Genomic DNA, 13,454 nt, shown 5'->3' with positions numbered 1-13,454 from the left:
GGCAGAGTGGTGCAGAGGTTAACGTTGTCATCTCAAAGCAAGAGGTACTTTGATTATATTCTCAGCTGGTGTGCTTTCTGTGCAGAGTCTGCATGTCCAACCTTTATTCGTGTGGGTTTCCTCCGGGTGCTCCGGTTTCCTCCCACGTTATAAAGACAAGAGTTTGGAGCGTTTCTCCCTGGGCCTCCACTGAAAATGTGCTCGTTCCAAGTCAGAATTTCCCCATAAACAAATGTTAAATAAATATCAACAAGTTCACATTTGCAAACATTATACATCATGTGCATTTGTTATACAATATAATCAATCCAACATTACATAAATTATTCAATTCCTGCCTTTTCTTAAACCTCATTCCTCCAGCAAAACATTTGTCTGCATATATTGTTCCCACAATTTCTATTTTTTTCTATGCAATTTGCTCCTCCCATATTTTTAAAGATCCCACTTCCTGTTCTTTCAGCTCTGTTACAATATGCATTACTTCAAGTATGGTTGGTTTGGATCTAGGAGTCTCCATCAAACACAAGTTTCACCGAAACGTAAATGGGCGAGCTCAAATTTGCGAAAGTGCATTTTTTCGCCAGAAGGTAAGTAAGCAAACAGTTGTTTGCATGTAGGTTTAGTTGTACATCAACGTGTGGTATAGATTGTACAACTAAACAAACTGTTGCTTAGATCGCAGTTCAGTGGGGATAAGAGAATACTCCACTTTCCCCACTGTAGTGCGATCTCGGAGTGAGAATATTAAAGTAGAGGGGTGTGGGGGTGCACAGCTCCCCACATGGGGGGTGCAGGGGGCTTGCCCTCCTGCATAAACGTGACTAGTCTTTTATTTTTTAATATTTTGGGTTTTTTTTTTTTGTAAAAGTGCATTTTCGATAAATGCACTTTCGCAAAAGTGTATTCGGTGATTTACATTTCTGTGAAACGTGTATTCGATGGAGTCCTAGATCCGGTTGGTTTAGACTTTAATTTCCATTTTCTAGTGATTGTTTATTTATTTATTTTTTTTGATAACCACCAGAATTAAACTTAACAAGAGGCCTATGTCTAGGCAATTCAGATCCTGTATTCCATTCCTAGCACAAAAAATAATTTCCTTTGTTATACTCATTTGCTAGCCCAGTAATCCTGACAGAATACTCTGCAGGGGATTTTTAAAGTCTTTTTTAGATTTTATTTATAGTCTGCCAAGTCACTACACTCCATCACTGGTGAAATAAAAATAAAAAATGCCACCAAACCCGTACAGAACGTTAACACTTGACAAACTTTATTGCAGAAAAAGACTAAGCGCTTTCACCCTGTGGCTCCCAGGGCTTCATCAGAGTAACTGTTAAAATTCAAATGCAATCTTAAATAAACTTAACACAGTCACATGATCAATGCAATAAGGAAATGAATGCTTATTTAAAAAGACATTATTTCAGCCTGAGCAAAGTGCTGTGTTCAACAGAAATCACATTTAAATATAAATGTAAAAAATAATCATATATTAATTTACTTATAGCAAATTGTTATAAAATGATTATGCTAATAAAATAAATATATTTATAACTTAAATTGTTATAGCTATATAGTTGAATTTAAGAATGTTCTTTCATGATAAAGATGAACTTTTTAATGACAAGAAAATACTAAAAAGAAAAAGCATGTTTTTACCACCAGTGAACAATTCTGTTGCACTGTTAGATACTACATGTGAATATCAAACAAACGGTCCAGGCAGCAGCAGGTGTCAGCAAGTAGAAAGGTTTATTTTTTAAAAAATTCACCACAAGCACTTTCACCCTGACAACAATACAGGGCTTTTTCAAGTGATACTATATGTGAGAAAGGGATATGTGATATTTTTTCACAATGTTACAAATGGTAGTGATAATTTAACATGTAACTAAAAGTATACGTTCAAGAAATTGTGTAATAACCACCATGTTAGTGCTATGAAACCTGATAAGGGTGGGGTGTGGTTGTCCTGATGGACCATGACTACGTATTTAAAATATATGAGTTACTAAATGATAGTTCTACTTATGAAAGAGTTTCGAAAAATAAATTGTGTAGAGCATATGCTAAAACTGATTGGATGTTATATGATTTTTTAACTCAAGGAGTATTGGATTCAGTTGAATACAAATATTTGGTTGTTGAGTCCCCTGTGATGCCCTATATCTTTGGGATTCTGAAAATCCACAAGGATTTACAAGACCCGCCATTTAGACCTATTGTGGTAGCAACAGGTTCTAAAACATAACCTATGGCTGCATACATTGATTTTTGTTCCAAACCATTATCAAGCAACTACATCCATGTACTAAAAGACTCATGGCACTGCCTACAGATTTTGAGGGATATTGTAATTCCAGATGATTTTTTATTTGTCACTATTCACATAATGAATTTATTTACAGTTACCCCACACAATGAAGGTTTGAAATTATTTCAGGAAACCTTAATGGTGGAGAACGATATAGACAAATGTTTAAAGACAATTATTGGTGAAATTAATGGACTTGGTGTTGAGCAACAATTTTGTAGGTTTTGAGGGAGAACTTTTTCATCAAATATCAGGGGTAGCCATGGGGGCCAAATGTGCACCTATTTATGCCAATTTGGTGCTGGCCCAATGGAAACGGGAATGTGTGTTTCCATCAATTTATTATAGTAAAGTTATAACATGGCTAAGATTTCTGGATGACATATTGATTTTTTGGAATGGTACCCAGGAAGAATTAGCATATTTCATCACTTATCTTAACTCTACTACTTCATTTTTAAGGTTTACATACAAAGTAGCTGTAGAGAGTATGGATTACCTTGATATAAGACTGGTATGGGACAGCACTAACAAGAAATTACAATCAATGATTTTTAGGAAGAAAATACTGTAATTCCTTTCTCCACTACAACATTTATTAGCATAAGCATTTTATAACAATTTGCTATAAGTGAATTAATATATGATTATATTTTACATTTATATTTAAATGTATACTTAAAGGTGATTTATACTGAACACAGCACTTTGCTCAGGCTGAAATAATGTCTTTTTAAATAAGCATTCATTTCCTTATTGCATTGATCATGTGACTGTGTTAAGAAGTTTATTTAAACTTGCATTTGAATTTTAACAGTTATTCTGATGAAGCCCTGGGAGCCACAGGGTGAAAGCACTTCGTCTTTTTCTGTAATAAAGTTTGTCAAGTGTTACCATTCTGTAGGGGTTTGATGGCGTTTTTTATTTTTATTTCACCAGTTTTGAGTTTCTGCTCTTTTGGGCGTTTTTTTTTTTGTTATTTGCTCACTACACTCCATCATGTCAGCATTCTTTGCAGCACTATACTGTACAATTGGAGCTTAACTTTTTTGTTTTAAAATGTTTAAATGTATAATAAACCCAAGCACTTAGCATCAGACAGCCTCATCATTTCTCTTTATCTCTTTTTTCCAAGGGAGATGAAAAGCCCTAAAGTACAATTAAGAAACATCATTCATATAACTTTCAGTATCCAAAACATTGTTTTGTGATTGAGACCTTCAGATCTGACAGAAAGAATGTGTCCTTCCAATATCCTGACAGGAATAAGAAAGCATCAGCATGACAAAACAATGTTCATTCTCATTAAATAAAATGGAGGAATATATCATTTTCTTCTTCACTTTTCCTTCTTAAACATCTACAGGCACCTGCCGAGACTTGCATCTCAGTGTACACCCATGGATTTAATTCAAACTGAGGCAGGTACCAACTTAGGTCCTTGCTGTTTTAATAAACTTTCTTGAACTATGCTAACATATTTCCTGGCAAAAGTTTGACAATCAAAGGAGGACCGAAGAACATCTGAAGTCAGATTAAGTGTTGGGGGACAAGAATGAAAATATATTGGTGATACACTAGAATCCAAAGTGACTGAACCCTTTAAAACGTGCAAGATCTCAGAGGACATCACAGACTCTTACACTGGCTCACTACTATTATCTTCATATACATAATATGTTCAGCAATAAGCTAATATACTGCTTATTTATTTTTTCAACTATAGAAAAATATGAATCCTTTCTTTAAATAATTTAGTTGTTATCACTAGTTTTTTGTTATACAAAAGCAAGCAACTTATCCAATAAAGTAAATTTTAAGATGGCTGAGTGAACTTACCACATACGCTGTTTGCTTTCAGGATCCATGCCAGTTGATGGTTCATCCAACAACATAACCTGAGGACTACCCAGCATACATTGTGCAAAACACAACTGGAATAAAAAGAAACAATGAATCTGCAGTATAGCTAAGCTTAGATGTTTACATCTAAAATCAACATCGAGCTGTCATACCTTTCGTTTTATTCCAGCAGATAACTTTTTTGCTGGTTTCTGGAGGTGCTCTTTCAGTTCTAGTGCATCTATCATTCTGTAATGAGAAAATATATATATATATATATTTTTTTGATGCGTTTTAGTTATCCTGATCTTAATATAAAAGAACTAATTAAAAATATTTATCCCAGGAGTGGTCTTGGGAAGGTTAACTGAGGCACAATACCGACCACTATCAAACTTTGTAGTTTCTCTCCACTATCAAGTGGGTAACCTATTTCACTACTCTTCAACTTACTAGCCTATGCTCTCTGAAGGTGTTGCTAAATTCCCCACACATACTCACAACTCATTAGGATACCACCATGGTTACTTGGTTCAGCAATAAATCAGATTCATTTTAGAGGGATGTTCCTGTTGGCTATGAATCAACCCCCACTACTGCTGTGGATAATATAATATAACATACTTTAAATGATTCACGATGCACTCTCTGTGAAGTTCACAAAAATTTCACAATACTGAGGAAACGGTGGTCCATATTACATTTCTGCACTGCTGCTACCACTCTGCAAAAAGCATCAAAACTACTTATGATCAGGCTTTTGTTCCGTAATAATATATTTCTGAAAGGCACCACAGCTTATGCTTCTTTAAAAAATGAAACCTTTATTTCCTTTATTGTAACTAGAGACTATGCCTTATGGCCATCTTAAGCTAAAACACATAACAATAGGAAGCACAGTTATATGTTTCAACCTGATGCTGTATGGTCAAGGCACAAGCTACTGTGTAAGAAATAAAAGACTTGGTTTATTCAAACAGAGTTTGTTTTCTGCAAAGTAGAATTTTCTCTTGTAAAGTGTGAGGGCTGAACTTTGTGTTTTATAAAACAAAGCCATAACTTGTGCACTACAGCTATGTAAGTTAAGCCGCTGTACAGGAAGAAATAAATCAAAATAATGTAACTAAAATCACAAACACAACTGCCCAAGCTGTATATAATTCTCCACTATAACTATTACTTTCATTCTTTTAAACAAGTGATCATTTTATCCACAAGAAAAACAGGAGTAAAAAAAACAGTCTACTGCACTAGATAATACGCATACATCCTCAAACTGCCAAATCATGTGGCACTATGGCTGAAGCTTTCAGTTATCACAAAGCAATATTGTTTGGAAAAACCCTCATCTACTACAACACCCGACGGATTAATAACAGTCAAGTAAATTAACGGCATCACTGACCACTTACTGGAATGAAGTTTGTTAGTCACTGGACTGGTAAGAACACATGTCCAGCAACAGATTATGCTCTGTAAGACTACATTGTTAAATCAAACAATGTAGCTATCACTACAGAAAGCAAATGGATTGCAAAGGTCTTACTAAGATTAGATACCTCTCACAATCAAACAGCTTTGGCGAAAGACCCTGCACTGGCAGCTAATAAGGCAATTTTTTGACAATGATCTCTTAGCACCACATAGAGCTGAGAAAACATGCACATGAGAGCAAGAAAGGGAAATCAAGCCATTTCACAGAAAAGAAAGATCTCATTGTAAAAAGCAATACTAACAAAGACTTTAACTCAAACTTGATCCTCATTAAAACTTTAATATGCACCATACAAAGATCTTTATTACTACTGTTGATATGCCTCTTCCTGAATCATTCGGTCACCATTCATATCTCTTCTAAATAACATTGGCTATTACGAAGCAACATAAATTATTAACACCAGGTGACATTAATCTGGACTTCACCAGCCTGCTAAATATAGTACATCTGTGTAAATAAACTTACCATAGCAGTAAATGTTAGAAAAGACCACTGTTAACAGTAACCTCAGTTAAATAGGATGTACCATGCCAAGGAACAGCTGTGTGGACAGCATTCAAAGCTTTAAGCTCCTTCCATGAGAACTGTACATCTCTCACATATGTAAGGGCAATGCCCTACACATGGCCCTGCTCCACTCACACCTCTGAATGTGCCCCTGCATGTACACACCCTCCCTACCTCTCCTGGGAAAGACAAGTGGGCCACGCCCCATCACTCCTCCTCCTCTCTGCCTAGCTCCTCCAGTGCTGGGGCCACTAACTGAACCCAGGTCATCAGAGTCATGTTTAGGGCTACTTCCCTGTGCAGTAAAGAGCAGGATTCTTAAAAGAATACATTTTAATCCCTGGAAACTAAAAGTGACCTCAAAATGTTAATGAAAAACTAAAGTGAAAGATCAAAAAACCACACAAAGCAAAACAGAAATTAAATACTGCTATATCATCCAAGGACAACCACACAGTGTTATTTTATCCAGGTCAGAAATCTTACAAAAAACAGCACTAGATTGAGCTTATATCTTACAGTGTCACCTACTCCGATTTCAAGGAAACTGCAAGCATGGTAGCAGACAAGATGAGCTCAAACTTCTCCCCCCAAACTGCCTCTGAACAAATCCAAAAAGTACACTAAAGGTGAAAAAATGTGTTCGTTGGGTCCAGAAACAACGCCATTTGTTTCATTATTAGTATGAAATGCTGCTTCTCCAACCCCCTCCCCAAAACCTATTCAGTCTTGGTCTCCACTGGGTATGTACTCAAGGCCTGGAGAACAGCTGATGTGGTACCACTCCATAAGTACCAAAGACCTTGTGAATTACAGATCAATTAGCCTTACCACTGTTAATTGTAATGTAAAAGGAAACAATCGTGGAACCATAAATAAAGATATTGCTAACTTGCAAAACCCTAGATGCAAGACAATTTAGCTTTGTGAAAGGCAGAGTCTGCTTACCTAATCTGTTTGATTTAATTCAGGTCACATAGGTACTGGATGAAGACAAGTCTGCATATACTGTCTACCTCAATCTGACAAAGACCTCTAATACCTATTCCACACAACAGTATTATAGAAAATCTGACTAAGATGGATGTAAACTCCTACATGACTCATTGGACAGCTAACTTTCTCACAAGCAAAATGCACTCAATCACGGTTGACGGCACACTGTCCTGCAAAACACTCTTCAGCATGTGATGACAACAGTACTCTTTAGTGCCTAATTTGCTGTTAAAGTGGATGTCAAAGACTGCTAGGTGACTAAGTATGTTGATGAATATGTACTTGAAGCAGTTGCTAGCTCACCACAGGGCTCCCATGTAATCCAAAAGGTCCTATTCCTTATACAAACCCATGGTGTCAGGACCATGGATTAATGCTAAATGCGAAGAAATACAGTGCTGTACACTTTGAGAAACAAAAAACACCATTGCACCTATCGCATAAATGACAACCTCTCAAAACAGATACCGCCATTAGAGACCTGGGCAAATTTTTTGGCAATGAACTGTGCTTTAAACACCATGTGTCAACTATCATTTGGAAATATTTTCACTTAGCCCAGCTAATTACTAAACATATAACATTCAGGTTCCAAAAAATGATAATCCAACAACAAAAAGCTCATATAAACAGTACAAAAACAAGTTTAAATGACTGGGTGAACAAGAAAAACGCACTGAATTATTGGTAAAACAAAATAACTGGTCCCTGGATATGCTGGTGTACGTAGAACACCAGGAAAGACAAAATAAAATAAGAATATTTGGTGAGCCTCAGAAATTGGATGGAGAAAATATAATTTCCTCACCAGTTCAATTTCAAAAGTGTTAAACCTTCAGGAAGGTTTGTCATATGCTATAGATAGATCCCATAAATCTCTCATGAAATCTCCAGTTAATGCAGCAATACCTCCCAGGTCTGTAATTATCAAATTCACCTCACATCTGATCTGAACAAACTTATTAGAAATATTTTGGCAAATCCCCCTCCAAAATCAGTAGTTCTGTAATCAGATCTGATATCTATTTACAGAAAGTAACTGAAAAAAAATTAAGGCATGCTTACCACTAATAAAGTCCCTAAAATGTGGTTTTAAGTCTCACATTTAATTTCCAGCAAGATTAAAGACCTTTCTTTCATTAAAAGCAAGTATTTTTGACTCTTTAGAAGATGACCTTTCCTTTCTTAAATCTTTAGATCTGTAATCTTCAGGAAGAAATGGAATAAAGCCATACAAGTCTCAAAGGACAAGCAGAGAGCCCTGGATGGAAAAACAAAAAGACTTGTAAAAATGGAACATTAATACAATGGACGAGCATATTAATATTAATAAATTTCTTATGTATGTGTATAACAGTCAAGCTAGTTCAGGACTTGTGTTACTTTAACACAATTCCAGGCCAGTTACAGAAATAAGTGCCTTAAGAATTTTCCCATCATCTTAAGCTGTTATTGCTGTGTTTTAACACATACAGCAACAAAAATTAGTGTAGATTTTTCATTTCTGTTTTTTAAGTTCATTTTAACAGTCTACGTCTGCTTCAGCAAAGGTCTTTAAACCTATAAAAAGTAGTTTTAATAAATAACTGCATGGCATTTTGCCATTTAAGTGATCCAATTAATAGTATTAAACCTTTCTTATGTGGTGAGTGACAGACTAGTTCAGGACTTGGGATTTCAAGGTCATGCATTTACAGAACTAAGCATCTAAGAATTTTTCCACTTTCCCACCCTAGTGTAGTTGTGTTTTTAAACTCAGTGCATATGTTGTTGTCTTCCCTTATGATAATTTGACAAAATAATTCCCTCCCGCTCCTTATTTATTGTCTGTAGAAAGCACATAAGTATAATTTTAAGCTGTTTAAAAACATTTGGTCTCCCAAGGTACTCCTTGCAGCCAGAATACAGAGTGCCCATCAAACTAATCCATGTTGCTCTTTTAAACTAGAAGGATTTTGAATTGTCTGCACTTACTGTAAGTTTGACATTGGTACCTCCTTTCAGTGTCATCTTGTTTGCCAATACTGGTGAACACTTTAGAAGATCAAACTGGAAAACTACTCCACTTTGACTTAATTTTCTTTACTTCACTAAAAACGTAAGCACTGGACAAGAATGAAAGTCAGCCTGCTAGTTTCATCTCTGTTGTCAGCCTTTTACCAGTAGGTCTCCTAAGACAGTGTATAAACTGCCTTATGCTCACAGATAATAAACCTATACTCAATATTAATAATATTTTCTGTGAGAGGTGTACATAGTTATATAATCTGGAAGATTTCTTCTTATCTACAAACTTCATACACCTCCACCATGATGCTTCTTTAATCGCACCAAGTAGTCTTATGCTGAGGCTGTAAAACAAATACTTCCAGAGCCTCATACAAATAAAATTAAGTCTCAACAAAATCCAGGCCACTCTTCTACCTCAAGCATAAAGATTCACCTTCAGAAGAAACACTCAAAACCTACAACTTTGTACCACAGCAGCAAAAAAAGTATTTTAGTGATAGGTGACTCCATCGCCAGGCACCCTGACTCGTCACTCACAAGGCTGGATAAAGAGATTATTAAAGTGATTTTTTTTCAGACAGCAGAATCTCATATATTACAAGGGCCCTAAGGACCTTAACTCTTGAAAAATATGACTATGATATGGTAGAGGTGCATGCGGGAGTGAATTACTTGAGACACGGAACCCTAAGGGATATGCAGACAGGCATGTTACAAATGCAGGTGAGACACTAGTCCTAAGTGGAATCCTTTCTTCCTCCTTCCTTCACCTCGAATGATGCCTAGATTCAAAGAAACGATAACTGGCTTCAATAATTGGTTAAACAGCTGGTATCAGTTCAGGGGGATCCAATATGGATCAGCATGGGAAGCCATGCTTGACAATCCAGTTTACTTTGCTAAGCATGGCTTTTACCTCTCTTTTCAGGGCTTTTGTATACTGGCAAAAGCCTCTCCTGCCCCCAAAGTGTTTTTTTAAGCACAGTCCAACTGATGGACATTATAATGTAACTAACTTATCAATCCCCAAACTGGACTGACCTTGAGAAAGTCCTGCATTTCAAAAAACATTCATGCTTGCATTGTTACAGAAACTTTATTTTAGATATAAAGACAGCACTCCCTCTATACCAGGGCTTTCAGATTTTCATGCTTTCGGCCGAATGGCAATTGTAGCAGAGTCGCCATATTTGCCAGTCAACATATTACCTCCATGTAAATCTCCTGGCACTCAGAATCCAAACTCACTGAACTACAGCTCACTCTAGGTAGGATTAATTATTAACTAACAGCTTGCTACAGAACACCTCCTTAGTTCATTGATGACCAAGTAAGTTCTCAGTGTTCTAAATGATCTCTGTATTAGCATACTCTCTTATTTTGGATGACTTCAACTACCCTTCAATAAACTGGGACACCTATATCTCCAATGCATGATATGGTCAAAAATTCATACACTTAAAACAGAAATTTTCCTTGACTAGCTGATAAATACATCTACTACAGGGTACAGCATTATTGTCCTGAATTCTTACAAACATGGACCCCTCTTGCACAAACCCTCTGGTAACACGCTTCCCAGTGAAGTCTGACTATAAACTTTCGACCTTCTCTTTTAAACTCCCAAAGTTCCAATAGCAAACTCTTACTGAATTTAAGGTCTTCAAGAATTCCAACCTTAACCTACTATGTAATGACAATATCAACATTCACTTCTGACTGCCCCTCATCAGACCTTAATACAGCAGAAAGCTTCACTAAGGAGTTCTACATCCATTTAAAAAAATGCTTTGGGCTTGATGTACCAACCAGAACCAAGTATCACCAGAAATACAAAAACAAACCACCCTGGTGGTCCACCACCATAAACCATACAACAGAAAAAAACTCCTTAAATTATTTAGCAAATCCAAAACCCAGCTTCTCAAGGATAAAAATAAAAACATTACAAAAACAGTGAAGCATACCATCACATCCACTAAAGGAGCCCAAGAACTTAGGCTAGCCTCTGAAGCCAAAGAAAATTATAAATCCTTCTTTAGCTGTATTAGAAAACTAAAACAATACACTGCATTGCTCAGAACTTGTTCAAAATAGGGCCTCCTAGTCTGACCCAAATGGCATTACCAATGTAATTATGAGCAAACTAATTGCCAACTTCATCTTACAACTTCTATTCGAAACCCTGAAATATCTAAATCCTTTACTCCCTGAATTATCTCTAATGTTCATTTACTGAAAGTGCTAACCAAGATCCAAAATACGTCCTCCTTGAGACCAGATAAAATGCCTGGTTTCTTAATTAATAGTATTTAACATTCTCTTGCAGACACACTGCTAAATTGTTTCACTTAAGCTTAGCTACTGGTTTTTACCCTAATGAGTGGCACATAGTAGTGATGATGCCTCTCCATAACGGTGGCCTTATAGCCAACCCTTACAATCCTCATCTGTAAAGCTACGGAATATATTATAACTGATCTCATAAACTGTGACATCAAGAAACTTGTCAGACTTGTGTCCCCCTCCCCAGTTTATTTTTGCAAAGGGTAGATCCTGTCTAATCAGGTAAATTTCTATGAAAAGTTACAAAGGCTAAACTTGGTGACCATGAAGTACACACAGTATTTCTTGATCTGGCCAAGGCCTTTGACACCATTCCTCATGCTGGTATGATACAGAAGCTAAATGCTTTAAAACTTGACAAATATGTGGTAGGATGGATAGACACCGGGTTGAAAAACAGAACCCGCACAGTCTGAGCTGCAGATGCCTCAGAGGAAAGTATGAAAGTGACTAGCAGTGTCCCTGAAAGCTCGGTGCTGGGACCTCTCCTTTTCTGGCAGATATTCCTCAGATCTGGCCAAGGCCTTTGACGCCATTCCTCATGCTGGTATCATACAGAAGCTAAATGCTTTAAAACTTGACAAATATGTGGTAGGATGGATAGACACCAGGTTGAAAAACAGAACCCGCACAGTCTGAGCTGCAGATGCCTCAGAGGAAAGTATGAAAGTGACTAGCAGAGTCCCTCAAAGCTCGGTGCTGGGACCTCTCTTTTTCTGGCAGATATTCCTCAGATCTGGCCAAGGCCTTTGACGCCATTCCTCATGCTGGTATCATACAGAAGCTAAATGCTTTAAAACTTGACAAATATGTGGTAGGATGGATAGACACCAGGTTGAAAAACAGAACCCGCACAGTTTGAGCTGCAGATGCCTCAGAGGAAAGTATGAAAGTGACTAGCAGTGTCCCTGAAAGCTCAGTGCTGGGACCTCTCCTTTTCTGGCAGATATTCCTCAGATCTGGCCAAGGCCTTTGACACCATTCCTCATGCTGGTATCATACAGAAGCCAAATGCTTTAAAACTTAACAAATATGTGGTAGGATGGATAGACAATGGGTTGAAAAACAGAACCCGCACAGTCTGAGCTGCAGATGCCTCAGAGGAAAGTATGAAAGTGACTAGCAGTGTCCCTGAAAGCTCGGTGCTGGGACCTCTCCTTTTCTGGCAGATATTCCTCAGATCTGGCCAAGGCCTTTGACGCCATTCCTCATGCTGGTATTATACAGAAGCTAAATGCTTTAAAACTTGACAAATATGTGGTAGGATGGATAGACACCGGGTTGAAAAACAGAACCCGCACAGTCTGAGCTGCAGATGCCTCAGAGGAAAGTATGAAAGTGACTAGCAGTGTCCCTGAAAGCTTGGTGCTGGGACCTTCCTTTTCTGGCAGATATTCCTCAGATCTCCAAGAAGAGAATCAAGATGCCTGGCTAAGAAAGTCTGCAGATGACTGCAAACTGGAAGTTATTGTAAAGTCATCCTTTCACTCCTAAACCCTCCAGAATGAACTTTCTCTCTTTAGAAAACCTTTACTGTATTAAAGATTGGCTCAAAATAAATAGTACAAAGTGTAGTAACATCACTTTTCACAGACATCCCCTTCCCCTTATCAAACTGTATAGTCAGCACAACACTACAAAACAAATATGTAGTCAGGGACCAACGGATTTGGGTTGATAACTCCCTTGCTTTTATTTTTAATTAATTAATTAATGGGGTTTTTTTTTGGTCTTCTTGGACTTCATTTTTACTGGCCTGGCCCCTGGTGAGTCATGTCCACACTGGGTCTACCAGCCATTATCCTACCCTCCCCCCCAGACTTACTCTGATGATGCTGGGAGACAACTGTGGATCTTAAGACATCTTGGGTGCTCGGCTGTCTGTGCCTTCCTCCTGGTGAGGGAGCATTATCTTTTATGTCCTAGTATCTTTCC

General features: G+C 37.3%; 1 protein-coding gene across 2 annotated transcripts in view; it reads right to left on the bottom strand.

Moving 5' to 3' along the window:
- The window catches only part of LOC122813052 (cholesterol transporter ABCA5-like), a 2,390,735-nt gene that overhangs the window by 249,504 nt on the left and 2,127,777 nt on the right, over positions 1–13,454 (bottom strand). For both annotated transcript variants that reach the window (XM_044085171.1, XM_044085172.1), the window contains exons 33-34: positions 4,336–4,411; positions 4,160–4,254 (exon numbers count right to left, since the gene is read on the bottom strand). In XM_044085171.1, coding sequence (XP_043941106.1) covers positions 4,160–4,254; positions 4,336–4,411 — 171 coding nt within the window. The remainder of the gene's footprint in view (positions 1–4,159; positions 4,255–4,335; positions 4,412–13,454) is intronic.

Source organism: Protopterus annectens, chromosome 10.part0, assembly GCF_019279795.1.
Source record: "Protopterus annectens isolate FY-2018-M chromosome 10.part0, PAN1.0, whole genome shotgun sequence".
Classification (NCBI taxonomy): Eukaryota; Metazoa; Chordata; order Ceratodontiformes; family Protopteridae; genus Protopterus; species Protopterus annectens.
The sequence above is the reverse complement of the archived record's forward strand: the minus strand, read 5'-3'. Positions and strand labels throughout refer to the sequence as shown.